We start from the raw sequence: 18,093 nt of genomic DNA on the forward strand, positions 1-18,093 counted from the left end.
AAACGTGTGTTTCATATAGTAACAAAATATGTTTTTAAAAATAAATGTGTAGTTTTTGCAGGAGTGTTTCATTTTGCAAAGGGTCTGAGGTGTTCTGCTGATAAGGTGTGTAGTTGTGCTAATTGTGTGTAGTGTTTTGAAAAACCTGTCCCTGTTTTCAAAAGAGTGCTTAAGCAATTGAAAAAAACTGTAATTAATAAATGTTTGCATGCTAACATGCTAACCTAAGGTGGTAAACATGGTGAACATTAGACCCGCTAGCATTGTCATTGTATGCAAGTTTGCGTGCTGCATTAGAATTTAGCTCAAAACGCTGCTTCGCCAAAACGTACAGTTTCACAGAGCTACAAGCGTTAATGTGGACTCTTTGTCATATTATACATCTGCTTCCAAATCGGTATAGTACATAGTAACAGTACACAGTCGAGGTTGATTAGCTGATGGCAGCCATGATTTTTTCCCAAACAATTAAGCATATATGTCTCAGCATTTGTAATTTTTCAATTACAGAAGATATTAAAAAGGTACTACAGCAGTTTTGCATTGTTAATCCATTTGTGGAAACAGATCAAAACAGAATTAGCAAAATCGTGAGGGGAAAGCTGTAAAAACACCTGATCCCAGGGTTGTAGACCACCAAAGGCCAGAGTGTATTAAGACCAAGTCAAGACCAAGATTTTGTGGAGTTGAGACAAGATCAAGACCAAGGCAGGGCAAGACCGAGTCAAGACCAAGACCAAGACCAGAGCCAGATGGCCAGCGCTTCTCCTGTCTCCCGCATTCACTTTCTTGGGAGTGCTTGTTAAGGGGCGGGGAAGAGGGGGTTAACTGTACCAAATTTTGAATGAGAAATTAGTCAAGTTATTGGTTGCATTTGAAGCCGGAAGTTCTACATCCAATCGCAGTAATGAGGAAGTCACATGAAATTAGACAATGCAGAGCCAATTTAGTGATTTACAGTACCTGCAGTTGTGGTCTTGATCACCCTTTATCCGAGACTGAGTAAAAATGCTGTAGAAAGTGGTCTTGAGACCAATTTTAAGACCGAGACTGATCTTGAGTACTACAACATTGCCACATCCTACACTTCCAATACTGCTAATCAAGTCTTTGTTAGAGCCTCCCTCCCTGATAAACACCCACATTTTTCTCCAAGCCCTGATGACATTAATTCTTTCTATAGAAAGTTCCTCCACAGATACAGTATGATGAATGTGATAGTTAAATTCTGAGGACTCCCGCTTATAACCTCTCTCAAAGACACATACATACACACACCTCACCGCCCTCCTCAGCTCCTGTTACTGCCCTCTGCCAGCACTGCACAGCAGCCAGGGGCTTTAGCCCAATAAACACGGTGTTGTTCTACTCATGGCGTCATCATCGCTCTGATGCATCTGCTGATCACAGCGCGCAGAGGAGCTTTAAAACACAAGCTCCGCCGGTCACCAGGGGAACATAGGGCCTGAGCCTCATCACAAACCTTCCGTTCGTAACCTGCTTATACCTCCTGTCCTGCTGGACTTTGTGTGAGAAGAGAAAGAAGCAAAAATCCTAAAGGCATTCATGTAGATGTCAATTAGCACACATATCATAGATGAACAGAGCCATTGCGATTCAAAATGACAATATCATGAGCAGAGTATACTGCTATTACACATGGTATGGGCTGAAGAACACTGCAGGACCGCATATTGAACGCTCTGCGCCATAAAAAGCAAAACTCAGGATAAATCGCGTCCGAATGCCCTCAGCTTGGAGGGGGGGGGGAAATCTCCCTGGTTCAGCACGGCCAACATTTTCCAATTTGCTGTGCAAATGAAAATGCATACAGTATATGGACAAGCAGTTGTGTTTCTGATGAGAGCCAATGTGAAAAGGACCGCCAGGCCAGCACAGCACGGCAGCTTAGTCATGTATGACATTTTTAATCGTAGAGGTCCTTGGTCCTCCGTGGGCCAACTTGGCTGCTGACATCTGCCTAGTGTCTGATTTAACACTGACAGACTGGCTGTCCTGGTATTTCTATCCCGATGCCAGGAACCAGGGGCGCAAAACAAGGTTTAAATGTTACAGCAAGCTCATTAGAGGAGAGAACCAGCAGCAGTGCACCACCATTTTTGTGCCAGCTCGGCAGTCGCAAGAGTGGAGTGGTGAAGTTTAGATGGAAGCCGTGCCATGAGACGGCAGGAGCTTGGATCAGAGACTCAAACATGGACATGCAGAAAACTTTAACGAATGCAAACACGTCTTTTTTTTACTTTTTAAATGATATGCCACGTGACCGGTCGCCATGTGACCTGCCAGAGGTTGCCGTAGTTTATGTAGGATATCACATGCATTGGTGTGTATACGATATACGGACCAATAGCCAATAACAACTCATAGTGTCATTTTGAGCACCGTGATTTCAGGGACTTGCGGTTGTACTGTACTATGAGTTTACCAGATCATAAAGAAATGTCACAAAGCACTTGTGATCCAATTTCAAGAGCTGCCCAATTCTTTTTAGTACAGCTTGTTGGCAAATTTTCATCTGACACAATTTTCTCAAACAGTGAAAATAACTTACAACATTTTATCTAACCACATGCGACTGTGGTGTAAATGTCATTAAACAAAGCTGTCAGTGTACGCCATGATGATGATGATGATGATGATGATGATCATGGAGGACTAGCTGGATCAGAGCAGCATGGAAGCCAAACGTGTTATGTTACATACATCCCAGGCTAATTTATTATAAGTGTCATCTATTTACCCACATATCTTCCACACAGGAAAACCTCTTTTCTGTTGGGAGTAGCGTTTGTGGGGAATCCACTCAGGACAATTCTGTGGTGTGGAGTGCATTTCTTTCAAAAGGGAAGGGAAACCTGATTAGATTTGATTGGACCATGACTGATTTCTGGACTTTTACAGCGACTGATGCGTTCTTCTGAATCCCACTTTTTCAGCCATCATGTTCAAAGCTGCTAAAAAAATGTATTCCCTTTTATTGTTTTTGAGCAGGGTGACATTCAAATACATCCACAATCATCCAGTATCTCTATGCAAGTCTCAAAATAGTTATAGCAGTATGTTTTTTGTAATGCAATCAGCATATGTGCTTTCCTGTGCATTATTGAGGGCAAATAAATATGATACAGTCGTAGCACAGTGTTGCATTTTGGTACTTCAAGAAATCATGCACATTCAGTATGACCCACAAACTGCTAATAAAATGTGTCATTGTCTAATATGCGGTTCTCACCTTTTATCACTCATGGATAAACACAAATACACACACGCAAATACGCACAACATACAGATTCTGTGCAGATGGGCAGCAGCGGCTCTGTGTTTTCAGGCCTGCTGAAGGCTGTGACATCGTATAGTTGAAGAGTCTGTGATATGAGGTGTGACCTGAGCGTGTAGAGGGTAAACGAAGGGACTCCCCGGGGGGGCCAGTTGTTCTCTGCAGCCCTCTTTTAGAGTTCAGACAAGTCCCATGATGCTGAGAGATTAATGAAGCTGCACTGACACTGTGATCCCTACAGGATACACACACACACACACAGTCACAAGCATGCACTATTCATTTCCCCTTATGACAGTTTTCATGTACCGGCACTGATATGAGCTTTAAACGATTCAGGTACACACGAGGGTGGTGCTCACAACAAACCTGCGCTCAAGACCTTCTCGATGTGATTATCTCAGACTATCTCAGAGTTTTCCCTCATGTCTTTTCGTCCCATCAGAAACGCTTGCTTCTAAAACTTAAAAAAAAGGTAATACCTAACGCAGCTTTTAAATGGCACGTTCCCTGTCAGTTAGCATTAGCTGGTGAATAACGCTCAGTGATTCATCATCCTCAGGATGTGAGTGTTCATCTAAAACGCTCAGAAGAAACAGGCCTGACCCATCCTCTGGTCTGACAGTGATTCAAGCAAGCTGCACCAGAGCTTGGGAGAGTCAAGAGGATGTCGCATTAAAACATTAACTAATCTAACACCTGCAGTCAGGCCCAGTGGTTTGCAAACTGCAGCAGTGCCTCTCTGTGGTCACAAATGGGTACTATCCAGCTAACGCTTGGCTTGGATCAGCTGTAAAACAAAGGAAAAGAAAGGAAAATAATTCCCCAAGGATGTACTTTAAAGTATTTCAGGTTATGAAAAGAGGAAACAAAATATTTTGGACCAACAAGTAAAGCTGAACACTTTTGCTATGGCGGGTATGTTTGACATGCCCCCTACAGTAAATGTAGGAGTACAATAGGTGGGATTGTAGTAACACATATGTAAGTTATGTGCAATTACAGATGTTCTAGGGTATTAGGTATACAAATATATCTTCAGTTAGTCAGCACAAAAGCATAGCCCTCACATAAGAAATGGTAACTCCTATGTACAATCGTGTCTGTATGACTGTTTTCACTGAAAACACTTTTTAAATAAAAGTAATCTGTTGCAGAGGGAGAGAAAACAGGTCGACATTCTCACTTCCATCAATCCAGGGAGTTAATACCACGATGAATTCCTATGTGTGTAGATGGACAAAAGTCACCTTGGTATCTAGGGGCTTGAGAAAATATTAAGAACATGTTTTTTTTTTTGCGTTTGCTGCTGCTTAACAGAAAAAGAAAAGAGAAAACACTTAACCTTGGAAAGCATAATTGAGATCACAGAGAAGATACATCAGCTGGTTGGGCTGGTGGCATGGCAACCGGTTGCTGGAACACGCTGATCAATCTGATGAGATGTGTGGGTATAATTCAGTTTTACACCTCTTGGTATCACTGTGAAAGCTCTCCCCATGGAGAGACAATTTATTATTATTCCTGTCCATTTTTAATCACCAAAGTCATTCCCAATTTAATAGTTGAAGATTTGAGTTGCAGGGCTATTCTTTTACACTTACCTTATTTTAAATCAGTCTTGTTTTTTTTGTTTTTTTTCAAAGTTGTGACTGAAAAATGAAAACCTGTACAAACTATAAAGTAGATCCAACAAATATGTCTATGTATGTACATGTACCTATATTAAAGAACACTACATTTAGATATCTGAAAAAGTATTAATGTCTATTAACCTGACACCTAACATTGACAAAAAAAAAGTTGGTTAAAAATGTTACAAAAGCTATACAAATCTTCTAGATTATCACACTTGGTAGCCATATAGTCCAAATAAAACACATTAAGTCACCTCATGTTGACAAGAAAATGTCTATTAACACATTTGTAAATGTATCTACAAAAACATCGTCATGATAGACCATTCCACACATCTTAATATATGCATGGCTGATGACACTACTAAGGCTAATTGTGCTACATTAGCATGTACAAATGTGTCCATTGATGGCATGTTTGTGGTTATTGGAGCAGTGTTTGGTCCTGCTAAAGGACTGAAAGTATTCATGGGTTTAAGACTATTCACAGTCCTCAGGAATATAAAGGGGAAACATAACCAGGTAGAGGAGGAGGTGGAGTTGCACCGTTCTCCCGTGACACTTGCTTTTTGAGCTCAACCTGCCCCGTTTGCTCTCCTATCCCATCCCTCTTTCTGCTGAAACACCTCCACCTCTGCCCCGATTATAGACGGGTATTTCAAAGAGGTGGAGTCGTTTAATCCGCGGGTTACGGATCAGATGGAAAGCTTTGACGCTCAAAGGTATGATTATTAGCATGTCACTGTGGAAGTGACTGTCAAGCAGGAGGATGCTTTTCTCTTCCTCATCACAAGAAGGATAAAAAAAATATATTTTCAGTGCCAGCTGCAGTAACTGTATTTGTATAACGCCTCAAAGACTACTTACAGGGCTTGTACATGGTACAGGAAGCATTCACACACAGACATACTGTACACTGTGGCTGAGGCTGCCGTACAAGGTGCCACCTGCTCATTAGATATACATTCACACACATTTACACACCGAAGGCACTGCATCTGGAGCAATTTGGGGTTCAGTGTCTTGCCCAAGGACAAGTAGAAGCCCACAGTGTAGATGGCTGTGGTTACTACACTTAGGTGCCATGCTCGTCTTAAGAGCTGCATGATGTGTGCACTCTTCACAGAAGCAGGTGGACAATATGCAAAATGTGGGTATGACAGATGAGGGAACCAAACACCGGCACACCTTCTTCCCGGGAACATGTGATGTGTTCCTTGATGGTAAACGCATTGCACAGGAGCCCACTGGTTGGCTGTTGGAAGCCACACTGAATGTGGCTCAGCACTGACCCTCCATGAAGGCTCCCTGTCCCACTGACCAGCCAAATGAGTCTCTAATGTAAACATTGCAGATATGGATCCTCCTGAGGTATGCCATGACAAATAAATATGTAGCATTATAAAGCCATTAGAGCCAGAGTCAGGAAAAACAAACAAACTGCGTAATAGACAGAACTGTGCTCTGCACCAGCATACCTGAGTTTGCTTACGCACTATAGAAGCCGATGCAACCAAAGCACTTGCAAAACTAATATTTCTTAGAAGAATGTATTGTGGTTGCCACAGTAGCAGCTTAAATCTCACAGTCAGAAAAAAAGAGAAATACATTTGCTGTTGACGAAAAAAGGATCCAGCTAAGAAACACAAGCAAAATTCAAAAAATAACTGTAAAACTAAAGTTAACAAGTCAGTGTTACGTAGTGTTGAAAACGTCAAAAAAGTGACATTCAAAAAAGCATCAAAATTGTTTAAAATAAAAGGACAACAACATAAAACTTTTTTTTTTTTTTACGATAAAAAGCGCCACCAAAAGTGTTGATTTTCAATTTTGACGGGAAGAAAACACAAGGGTTAAACCAGATTTGAATAACACTGAGGTATGTGTCTTTATTGTACACTACCTGCCAAGCGCCAAACAGCGGGCAGACACAGCTAGTGAACACAGTGGGGCATTTAGCAGCTACAGAGCCAGATATTTCCGAGTTGGTAGACCAACAAAAGAGCTAAAAGAGACAGAATATTGGACTTACTGTATATTCATCAACAAAAGCACAACTCTAAATGAATCATGTAGCTCAATAACTGCTGAATGAGTCAATAAGCAGCTGTTTGCTAACAAGTTCACCTATAATAAAAGGGACTGGTAATATGTTGTGTTGTATTGGTGCACAAATGTAATTGACGTTCTCACTGTACTAAATATGCCAATTCTATTCATTTACTTCACTTTTGGATCAAACTTTTAATGTAGTGAACATTTTTGATGGCATTTCTGTCTTGATGAGTAGCTTCTTCATGCTTTAAGGAAATTAGTGAATAATGGAAGCATTTTCAATTGAACTATACAAAGGGTATTACTTTAAACACACACTGCCAGTCCCTTTGACAAGGTTTCGTGGCACTGCGTCTGGAAACACTTTTGCAGCCAAGTCTGATCTGCTGCTCATTTGAACTGATCACAAATTAAAGTGAAGGGTGATAAATGAGAAGGATATATGCACTACAGTCCCAACAGCTGTTTTGGGACTGCTCCTTCCAGGAAAACTAGGCAAAAAATTATCTGGATTCTGGGACAAACTGTGCAATTTTCACGGTCAAATAGTTCATGAACCTGTGGGTACCATGTGGGCATTTTGAATAACAGAGGCTCTAGGGGCTTTAGCTTGAAAAATCAACCATCTAGTGCCTCCATGGGGCCAGCAGCCAGACTGGAAGCAGCACATCCAAACCGGGCTCCTGGTCACATTTTCATCTCAGGAGTAAGGAAAAGGGGAAATATTTTTACATCTTATATCTGTCCACTTACCATTCTCCTCGTGTAGAATTCTCATTGGAGAAGTTAGTGTGTGCAAAAGAGCTCTCAGCAGAAACAGCTTTAATAGTTAAAAATTGAAATCATGAATAGATAGCGCTGAGATCTGGTACACCAAGACATTAGTATGTCTTCCACATTCGCTATGGGTCTTTGTCTCTCCAATAGTTTCTATTAATCCATATTTTTTTCCTTTTCTACAAAATAAAGAAGCAAAAAGCCAATGTTTTTTCTCCTAAAGCAGTGCCTTACAGAAATGATGCTCTCATATAATAGTCATAACTAATTGTTGCTGCCATCTTGGTTATTTTTTTTTCATTCCTCTTTCAAACATCTTCTTTTAACAGAGATCTCACAGCTGCTGCACACAAAAACCACCACAACACACTGTCCCATGAGAGCACCCTCAACTTTAACCAGCGACTGAAATTTATTTGAATTAAATAAAGTCTCGTACATTTCACAGCTATAGGGGCCTACATAGTAAGCAAAACGAAGTCTACTCTTTGTCCATGTGTAGAACTACACCACAGGGTAGTTCGAGACAGTCTGTCATTGGGGGAATGAAGGTGAGTGGGACACGGCTGGTGGAGAGAAGAGGGCCAACGCCTCAGAACATCAGCTGGATGATGTAAAAAATAGAAGATGAGGTCCTCGGTGTGTGTGACTACAGGAGGCATTTTCATGCGGATTCCTTCCAAAGTATCACATCCGTTTGACAATTAATGTGCAAAACATTTCTTAAATGATCATGCTTTAAAGGCAGATAGCTGAAGTTCTTTGTGATGGACACACTGAAAGACTGGATTCATTATACTTTGGAGATATTGGATGGTAAACTTCTGCTCTTTTGTTCCTAGCCAAAGTCGACATTTAACAATTTGTAATTGCTGTTACTGATATGGTTAATCTACTTTGGAAATGTCTCTTGGCGAATACTGTCTTGACTTCTTGAACGTGGCATCACACCCTGTAGTTTAACTCTAAGTCCGTGGCACCCCCCGGTCGCAGACTTAGGACAGCACAGCGTGGGTGTTCTTGATCCCGACCAGGTTGTCCACGCTGACGGACCTCCTCATGGCCGATTTACACAGGTCCTTGTACTTATCCTCGCACAGCCTGGAGATGGCCTGGAGACAAAATTGTAAGCACAGAACTGTTAATACCTAACCACCGCTACAGAGAAGAGATGACAGGTCGTTCACATGCAGTGTGAATGCGGCCCCGGACGTACTCACCTCCAGCTTTTGAGCCCGCTTGTTGTTCAGCGGCTCTAGAGGGAAGCTGAGGTTGTTTTCGTCGGCCAGCGAGCGCAGGTCAAAGTAATACTTGGCGTAGACGCTGGCTGGGACGTTGATGTTGAACTGGAGCAGCTCCAGGAAGTGACGCTCCATCTCGTTCCTGTGGAAAACGGGACAAAGCAGACAGTCTTTCAAAGATTCCACATTTTTATGGAAAAACCTAATTGGTCTGATCAGGGTAAACGCCAATTTATGCTTTGGAGTTAAATTGACGCCGTGGGTACAAACGTCAGCACATGGAGTAAACTACGCTACGTGCACGTCTCAATTCCCATCTTTGTCACTGGTTTTGACGTTTTCAACAATACGTAACACTAACTTAAGGAATTATTTAGGAGGAAAATGAAAGAAAAGTATGTCAATGGATAATCACAGACTGGAATATGTAAACTTTTACTCAATACTATTTCCAAAACTTCAATTTGTTTTTGAAATGCTATAAAATTGAATAAGACGCCCCAAAATGAATGAAAGTAGAGATTTGTACTTGCCAAAGAGCGTTGTGTGGAATCAGTCATGGTATTTTGGGGAATTACAATTGGGTAGTTAAAAGATCATGGATACAGGAAAACAGGTCAATCTGACCCAAAGACAACATGAGGGTTAACTACACAACCGCAACAACTGTGTACGTCTAATTGGTCGTGGCTTGGTAGCGTTGCATTTCCCGCTATTAATTTCCTTAAACTTCTCCATAAACAACATGAAATCAAGGAAATGGTTAACTTCTCTTGCTTTCCGTTTATGGTCAGAAAAGCTCTCCGCAGAAGCCTAAATCTCGCCTAAGTTACAACATTGGGTTGGAACGGGTTACTCAATTATTTTGCTTCCATGAACAGTAATTTCACGGATGAACGGTAACGCTCACATGTCCTCCACCGTGATGTCTTTGAGGATCTGGCAGTAGTCGACGTTCCACACAGCCTGGTCGTCCCAGACCTTGGAGGCCAGCAGGATGGCACCGAGAACAATCCGCTTCCAGTTGCATGGACAGATGTCCATCTCCGCATACGTCAACAGCCTTTCCAGATATACCTGACACGGCACAGGACACTGTGGTTCACACACAGACACACACCAGTGACAGGTAGGAGGTAAGAAGGTCTGGATCTGTGGTTGTTGACTTACCAGAGTGACGATGGCGCACTCTGCAGTGAGCTGTGCCGAGCTGAAGAGCGTCCGTATGAAACGGTAGATGAGTTTGTGTTCCGGGTCGACCACAGAGTAGTCGTCTGGAACCTTGTCCCGCTGCGGGGCAGAGGGTTATCGTCATTGGTCAGTCGGGACACGGAGTGAACAGTAAATATCGCTGCGTGCAATCAAAGGCCTCAACTCACCGTCAGAGGGTGCTTCTTCTCATCAAATATATCCAGCGAGCGGTTGGAATCTCTGCAGGGCCAGAACAGGACGGAGCCAGTGTTAAATGTGCATATTATGGGATTTTTCTCCTATAGAACAAAATGACCATCACTTATTTGTGGAGGTGTAATAGTGTTTGGTGTTCTCACTTCAAGCTGAAACTATGTGGAATTTCAACTCTATGGTGAACACGACAAGCAAGACCTAAACAACCACTAGTTAGCAAAGTGATCGATCTATCTATCTATCTATCTATCTATCTATCCATCCATCCATCCATCCATCCATCTATGGTCTCTACAGTATCCATCTATCTATCTATCTACGGTATAGTGCATGTATAGGTCCTGAGCATGTGTGTGTATTGCAGGCCTGTGTGTGAGTACTAACAAAAAGTGTGTACACAGAGTGTAGTGCAGTAATTTCCCCATTGGGGACTAATAAACAAATTATCTATCTATCTATCTTATCTACAGTATCTATCCATCTATCTACGGTATCTATTTATCTATCTAGCTATCTATGCTATCCATAGTAGCTATCTATCTACGGGATCTACAGTATCTATCCATCTATCCATCTATCTATCTATGGTATCCATAGTACCTATCTATCTATCTATCTATGGATCTATCTATCTACGGTATCTATCTATGGTATCTACCTATCTATCTATCTACAGTATCCATCTATCTACGTATCTATCTATCTAACAACGGTATCTATCTATCTATCTACGTACCTATCTATGGTATCTATCTATCTATGGTATCTATCGATATATGTATCCATCCATCCATCCATCTATCTACGGTATCTATCTACGTACCTATCTATGGTATCTATCTATATATGGCATCTATCTATCTGTCTATCTATCCATCCATCTATCTGTCTGTCTGTCTGTCTGTCTACGGTGCCTTCCTACCTACCAACCTACCTACCAGCAGAAAGAAGTTTCTATTGTGACAACTGACTTCCATAAACCCAAAACAACCCCTAAACTAGTTTTACTTTGTTCCCTAATTAAATACCTAAGTACTGGGCACAAGGAACCAGTACACCAACCCCTGTAAGAGGTGAAACTATGACAACATTTCAAACTTGTCCTACCTGTTCTTTATGTGATAGTATATGGCCAATGCGACGCTGGAACAAAGAGAAACCGACACAGACAAACAGTGAACCACTGGGCGGGATTTTGTATCCTTTTGCACCAAAAAAAAAAGATCCTGTCTTCCTTTATGTGGAGTTTTACGGGCGGATACAAAGATCACGTGCGTTGCGACAACGTAGGAGAACATCTTGATGCATGCAGTCCAAAAAAATGCTTTTTCGGTTTGTCAGCACTCATAACTGAAAGCATGGGTCACTGCTAACTACGGGTGAAGGACAAATGCCTTAAGTCTTTGCTCGTCACTGACCATGAAAATCAAATGGAAAATGAAATGTTAAACTATTCCTGTGAAGATAAGAAGAAGGCGGACGGGAAGTCAATTACCATTTGATCGTGCTCTTGAGGTTGGGCTGGCTGACGGTGCTATCATCGATGAATATTGTTGAGCAGGAACTGTACTTCTTGGTCAGCAGGCCTGGGGACATCTGCTGGAGGAGATGAAAATACACATGACCGGAAAGGTCAGAATTTCAACCTTAAACATTTACGATAAGCTATTGGCCTTTCTGGGTCCAATTTGTTATGTGTGAGTGTATCCCTCACAATTTCACTGACTGAAAAAGTCACTCTGTCATGTTAAATAAAGTCAAAACGGCATCAAGTTCACATGAAGACCAGTACTGAAAGAAGCATTCCCATCCTTTACTTCAAAGTACTAAAACCACACTTTAAAAATTAGGGTTCGACCCACACTGTTCTTTTTTAAGTTGGCACCGATACCAATTATCAACAGAAATGCATTTCCAGTGAAAATGAGAATCTTTAAGTCAAAATTAAGATGAATTAAAAGAATTAAAATTGGAATGTTACATACTCCAACACAAAACTTTGTTTTAATGCTTTAAGCAATTAAATGAATCATAAATGAGAAACTTTCAACACAACACAGTAAATGATAGTCAGATAGTGTTTTGTGTGGGGGGGGGGGCATTAAGTCAGACGTTGACTGATACCAAAGCCTTTGGACTTTTTTTACTTTGTAAACCTATTACATGCACACAAAAAAATATAACATATTTAAGGAACGGAAAAAAGCCAATTAGCATAATATGAGCACTTTAAGTAACAGTATGTAAAATAGCATCAGGAAAGTGTACTTAACATATTAAAAGTAAAAGTACTGAATGCAGAAAAATCCTCACATGTAAGGAACGATCAAAATATTTCTGTCAATCAACTAAGTGTTACTCGGCTAAACCTTTCAACTGGACATGTGGCCCATTACATTGTTGGGTAGTTTAATTTATACTAAAAACATTTTATATAAACTACATGCGTTCCGTGTGCAAAAATCTTAATTTGTAAAAGGAACTTAGGCTCAGGGGTAGAGCGGTCCCATGCCAATCGGAAGGTTGGGGTTTGATCCTTGGCTCTGCAGTCCAGTGTCCAGGTGTACTTGGGAAAAAACACTGAACCCTGATCTGCCCCCGATGCTGAGTCATCAGAGTGTAAATGTGTGTGAGTGTGTATCGGAGGAGCAGGTGGCACCTTGTAAGGCAGCCTTGGCCACAATGTATGAATGTGTGTGAATGGTTCCTGTACTATGTGAAAGCACTCCGAGTAGCCATTAAGACTAGAAAAGCACTATATAAGAACAGTACATTTACAACTAGTGAACTAGTGTCAGATTAATGTAGTGGAGTGAAAAATACACTTTTCTCCTCTAAAATGTAGTGGAGTACAAGTAGAAAGTGTCAGAAAAAGTACCTCAAATGTGTACTTAAGTCCAACACCTGTATAAATGTAATTAATTACATTCCTCCACTGATGAAGAGCTGTCACTTACGTGATTCAAGTAGTAGCTTTTCCTTTTCTCACGCACTGGAATGGGGAGAAGGAAGGCAGAGAGTTTAGGAGATTTAGAGGAATGGAAAGAAAACCGTATGGTGGCATCTTCAGTAGATAAATACTGACCGTCTGTCTGCGACTTGTTGAGGAAGAGGGTGCTGGCCCTGGGGTGGTCTGAAGGGTTGGCCTCTTGGGCCAGCTCTGTAAGATACAAGTATGGAGGTGATCACACTGCATTATAATGGGTCTGCGCAAAGACTCTCCATAATTGATTCGATCTTGCTAGAGGGCATTTAATCCAAAGTCTCCAGAAATAACAGCCACATTAATCATCAGCACCCACCGTCGGGGAGCTCCCTGTCGCTGATGTGCTGCAGGTAGGTCCCAGTGTCCTCGCTCACTTCCTCGGTGGTGGTGATGGGACATTCCTCCAGCTCCACCTCTCTCCTGTGGATCTTGGGACTCTCTCCGGGAGAGATGCAGCAAGACACCGAACCTCCCATTGTTGACCTACAACAGCGCTGCTACACCCAGCACTGGTTCCCATACAACCCCGGAAGGAGCACCCACTAGCTGGTCTAACTGACAACACTGGGCCCCGGGCGTCTGCAACTCACGCAAAGTTGAATCTAAATCTTCTAAGTGGCAGTTAATGACGATAACACCACAGTCAGTTTGACTCTGGTTTCAGATAAAACGTAAATGTAAATCTTTCAAATGTTAGTTTAGCATATTAGTGAGAAAGCCTGCTTCAGAGTACAATGGGACCTATGTAATGACTGTGGGTGTCTGCGGTATGTGCTGGGCGGCTGACATATTCAGGGCGTGTGCGCAGCATAGCACTGATACACTTTAATATGAATAACATTCGTGGACTAAATAGTTTTTGGACGGTGAATAACTAATATCATCTCATTTTAGCGAATAGAGGCTAACAACAACGCAGAGTCACATACTCCTCTAGCTCCTTCCATGGCTAGCAGGCTAACGCTAGCTTCCGCACCTCAATCCATTCTTGGCTTTCCAGCAGCATGGATCAATCCATTTTCACTGCGGTTGACGTCGCTGTCACAATTAAAGGTTTTTCTCCAGGACTGCCGTACAAATTCCCTAAATAGAAACAACCTAAGCGATAACTAAGGGAACGGAAAGGTTGCGGGTACTGGAATTTTAGGAAAGGTGGCCAACGATAGCTTCCATATCTTCGGATTTGCAGGAGACACGTCTAGGATGTCAAAATCCACCGAAGCAATGAAGTTCATATGCAATTTCCGGTTTCTGCTTTTCAAACTAAAAGTTTTCATCATAGTTTTTAAGAGACGGGTTTCATTGAATTTTAGCCTACAGTAGAATGTGTAATGAATGTATGATAACATTTTAGTGGAATAACTCATTATATGTACATTACAACAAATAAAACATATTGACTACTCTAAATGACAGTAATATTGTCATCATTAACATTATTGTCTAGCTGCAGTTTTACACTTTTTTTATTTAGCTGACGCTTTTATCCAATAATGAATTCACATATTAAAAAATCAACAATTCTTCAACAACTTTTCTCTTTGTTTTTCGAACAGGTTTGTGTTTTTTTAGTTCAAACTTACACAATTAAAAGATAAACCTAGAGCCAATAATGCATCTGCTTTTATTTTGAGAACAGGAGTGCAAATGAAACGGAAACTGTATTGCTGCTGTGTGTTGTGAAATTTACAGACGTGGGCTTCATCTGCAGGCACCGCCCCCTTCATTTGGCAGAAAACACAGCCGTTGAGAAAATCCTTTGACGGCACGGCCATTAAAAAAACAAGCTTTTCTATTGGTTACTCTTGGCTAAACTGTTAAATAATTGGGTGATTTGCTCATTGACGTACCAAGAGCGGGCTGACGTTATACAACAGAGATACTTAAATGGTTCTCTTCCCCTGCTACAACGCGCAATGAAGCAATGCGTACAAAGCTAGTTCCGAAATAAGGCAGGATATGTATATGATATTTTTGAGGTAAATAGACTATGGAAGGAATTAAAATATGATATTCGCCTCCAGAAGATGGCAGTATTGAATCAGTACATTTAAGCTAGCTGCCTTAAATCGTCAAAGAAGAAGAACAAAACTGCGCATGGGTAAAGGAACGCTAAAATATGACCATAGTGTAGTTTCTAGCTATTTTACAGCATGGCTCTTGTTCCGTACGTGGAGAATTCGTTACCTGTTCTTTCCAAACTCCACAATTCATCAGCACAGTTTCGGTTTGCCAACCACGACCTCCGTCTTGCCCAGGACTGGAAACAGCTTGGGGTAGCAGCAGTTGTGTGGGATGCGGTAAGTGATACATAGACTGTAAATATTACTGTTTTTCTTCGTATTTGATTAAATGCTTATGACGTCTATTTTCCAGGCGGTTGTCATGTGTATATACCTGGAGATGGGGAAGGTGGAGTTAAAGGGGAAGCGGGTCATTGAACTGGGAGCTGGCACTGGACTGGTAGGCATCGTAGCAGCCCTGCTGGGTGAGTTCACTGTCCAATTGTAGCCTAAGACATGGGAGATAAACATAACTTTGATTACTGTCCTTTCAGTGTATCAGTCTGTCTCCCATTCTAAAATGTCGTAGGTGCCAACGTGACCATCACTGACAGAGAGCCTGCCCTGGACTTCCTCTCCGCCAACGTGAAGGCAAACCAGCCCCCAGACTCCCAGGGATCAGTGGTCGTGTCCGAGCTGACTTGGGGCGAGGGCCTTGAACGTTACCCAGCTGGGGGATTTGATCTGGTGCTGGGAGCGGACATTGTTTACCTGGAGGACACCTTTGTCCAGCTGGTGCAGACTCTGGATCACCTGTGTTCAGACACCACTGTGGTGTTACTGGCCTGTAAGATCCGCTATAAGCGGGACACTGACTTTTTAAGCATGCTGAAGCAGCGATTCATAGTGGAAGAGATCTACTACGAGAAACAAAGGGACATCCATGTGTATAAATCTTGGAAACTGCCACCTAGGGAGGACTTTTGACGACTGGGTGTCCCAATTTTCTTTCATTGACTGCAATCTTTGTAATGATTTACTATTTTTGCAGAAGAATCAAATAAACATGTTAAAAGATTACCAGAAACACATTTATTAACAGCTGCCAAAAATGTAATATTTGAATAGCTCTAACATAATGCCTTGTATTATACAAGTAGGTGATGACATTTAGAAATTGTGAATACAAAATGAAAGGCAACATAAAAAAAGCATACTATTTCATGACTATACATAATACCTAAAATACAACGTGGCATTCCGTTATCATAAAAATATCCATTTTGTTCACAGCGATGTCATTTTCTTTTTGATTTGGTCGCACTTTACAATCTTTTGCAGGGAGTTGGATAAGTGCAATCGAGTCGTACTTGGTCAGACCTGACGCTCCACAAAACTAACGTCCAATCAAATGTATGATGATGCCTTGATAATACGCGACAAAACACTCCTGGATACGGATTCCTGGTTAGCAGTGTTCCATTCAAACAGATCTCAGATGGAGCGTGATGTTTCCTGTTAGAGCGTGTGAGGTGTGGTAGGATTGTGTATGCAAAGAAAGTGCGCATTGCCACTTTGTTATCCTATTAACAGAATTTGGGGAGAGTCTCTGCTGTCACACAGGTATTATTAAAAATTCATCACCCTCCAACTGCAGGAATTGTGTTTTCCCCCTAACTTTCCCAATAACAAAAAGCTAGTGACATTACATGTTCAAAAACGATATAATAAACATACCAAGCAATCCATGATTTCAGTGATGGGCCATGCATCTCAAATGGGTTTAGAAATATGGAGACAAATAATGTCTTTCATTGCAAAAATAAGGCTCATTATTTTTGTTCTATTCAAGAATAATCTGGTAATTAATCAAATAAAAAAATGGATTAAAAATCCATAATCCACGGAGCATGTAACCTCCGGTGAGCACAAAAACCCAGTTTAAATCAGTTTAAACTGTTCCGCTCCTTTTATGGAGATATTTTTGATAACACTGTTAGAAATCAAAATTAATGAGCCTCAGTAATATGACTGGGAAGGAAGGAACATGCAACAGAGACCAAATAAACAAAGTGTTCCACTCGAGGGACTTGACTACAGTCTCTCTTCATCACGTAGTTTAAGAGCTGCATTTAAGACCGAACCCACCTACAACCCAACATAATGCTTAGCTTTTTTGTTCATGTCATATCAAGGAAAAGTAAATTCAAAAGTAAAAAAAAAAAAAAAAAAAAAAAGGAAGTCATTGGCATAATGCAAGCAGATAATCCAATACATAAAACAAATCACAGCTAAAAGATAAAATGTCCATGACACGGCCCATCTACAGTTCAAAGCATTAATAGGTAACAGATGTTAATGCGAGAGTGCAGTTACGGTTACAAACAACACAACAGTAACCTCTCCAAAGGATCCAAGTGTCCTGGGGGAGATTAAACGTTCTGGCGTAAAAAGTTCCGGCGTTCCTGGTGACGGTGAGTGAGCAGTTCCCCGTTGCTGGTGATGTTGCCTAGTTCGTCCAGGCACCTAGTGACTGGAATGCTTCCCTTTGGTGGCGGCAAAACACAACGGCCTCAATGTCTGTTCCATCACTTCACCACAAGGACCCTGTACGGTTGAAGTCTCCTCAGCTTCCGTTCTGAACATTGCTTCTCTGATCGCTGAAGTGGGACGGGATTGGGGTGGGGGG

The 18,093-nt window shown here is 41.5% G+C and overlaps 2 protein-coding genes across 3 annotated transcripts; one reads left to right on the top strand and one right to left on the bottom strand.

The window, feature by feature from the left end:
• Window positions 1-8,139: 8,139 nt before the first annotated feature.
• Window positions 8,140-14,655, bottom strand: LOC117939397 (cyclin-Y-like protein 1). 2 transcript variants are annotated; one of them, XM_034864735.1, is made up of 10 exons: window positions 13,718-14,655; window positions 13,501-13,575; window positions 13,373-13,407; window positions 11,911-12,011; window positions 11,523-11,558; window positions 10,388-10,439; window positions 10,179-10,298; window positions 9,919-10,085; window positions 8,988-9,150; window positions 8,140-8,879 (listed from the first exon to the last, which is right to left on the bottom strand). In XM_034864735.1, exons 1-10 carry the CDS (start codon window positions 13,875-13,877, stop codon window positions 8,763-8,765), a joined length of 1,026 nt encoding a protein of 341 aa, XP_034720626.1. In that variant the 5' UTR covers window positions 13,878-14,655; the 3' UTR covers window positions 8,140-8,762. The 2 variants fall into 2 exon arrangements, with proteins under 2 accessions (XP_034720626.1, XP_034720625.1); XM_034864734.1 differs by having other exon boundaries at window positions 11,911-12,014.
• Window positions 14,656-15,332: 677 nt separating this feature from the next.
• On the top strand, window positions 15,333-17,292 carry mettl21a (methyltransferase like 21A). The gene is made up of 3 exons (XM_034864743.1): window positions 15,333-15,701; window positions 15,778-15,889; window positions 15,994-17,292. Exons 1-3 carry the CDS (start codon window positions 15,555-15,557, stop codon window positions 16,389-16,391), a joined length of 657 nt encoding a protein of 218 aa, XP_034720634.1. The 5' UTR covers window positions 15,333-15,554; the 3' UTR covers window positions 16,392-17,292.
• Window positions 17,293-18,093: the final 801 nt, after the last annotated feature.

Source organism: Etheostoma cragini, chromosome 24 (assembly GCF_013103735.1).
Source record: "Etheostoma cragini isolate CJK2018 chromosome 24, CSU_Ecrag_1.0, whole genome shotgun sequence".
In the NCBI taxonomy this organism is placed as follows: Eukaryota; Metazoa; Chordata; class Actinopteri; order Perciformes; family Percidae; genus Etheostoma; species Etheostoma cragini.

Bases quoted from the DNA above. Each gene is read 5' to 3' on its own strand.
- LOC117939397 (XM_034864734.1), bottom strand. From the start codon at position 13,877: ATGGGAGGTTCGGTGTCTTGCTGCATCTCTCCCGGAGAGAGTCCCAAG. The intron at 10,299-10,387 runs GTGAGTTGAGGC...TCTGCCCCGCAG, and splicing joins AGAAGAAGCACCCTCTGACG to CGGGACAAGGTTCCAGACGA. The intron at 8,880-8,987 runs GTGAGTACGTCC...TTTTGTCTCCAG, and splicing joins AGCGGGCTCAAAAGCTGGAG to GCCATCTCCAGGCTGTGCGA.
- mettl21a (XM_034864743.1), top strand. From the start codon at position 15,555: ATGGCTCTTGTTCCGTACGTGGAGAATTCGTTACCTGTTCTTTCCAAA. The intron at 15,702-15,777 runs GTAAGTGATACA...TCTATTTTCCAG, and splicing joins CAGCAGTTGTGTGGGATGCG to GCGGTTGTCATGTGTATATA. The intron at 15,890-15,993 runs GTGAGTTCACTG...AAAATGTCGTAG, and splicing joins CATCGTAGCAGCCCTGCTGG to GTGCCAACGTGACCATCACT.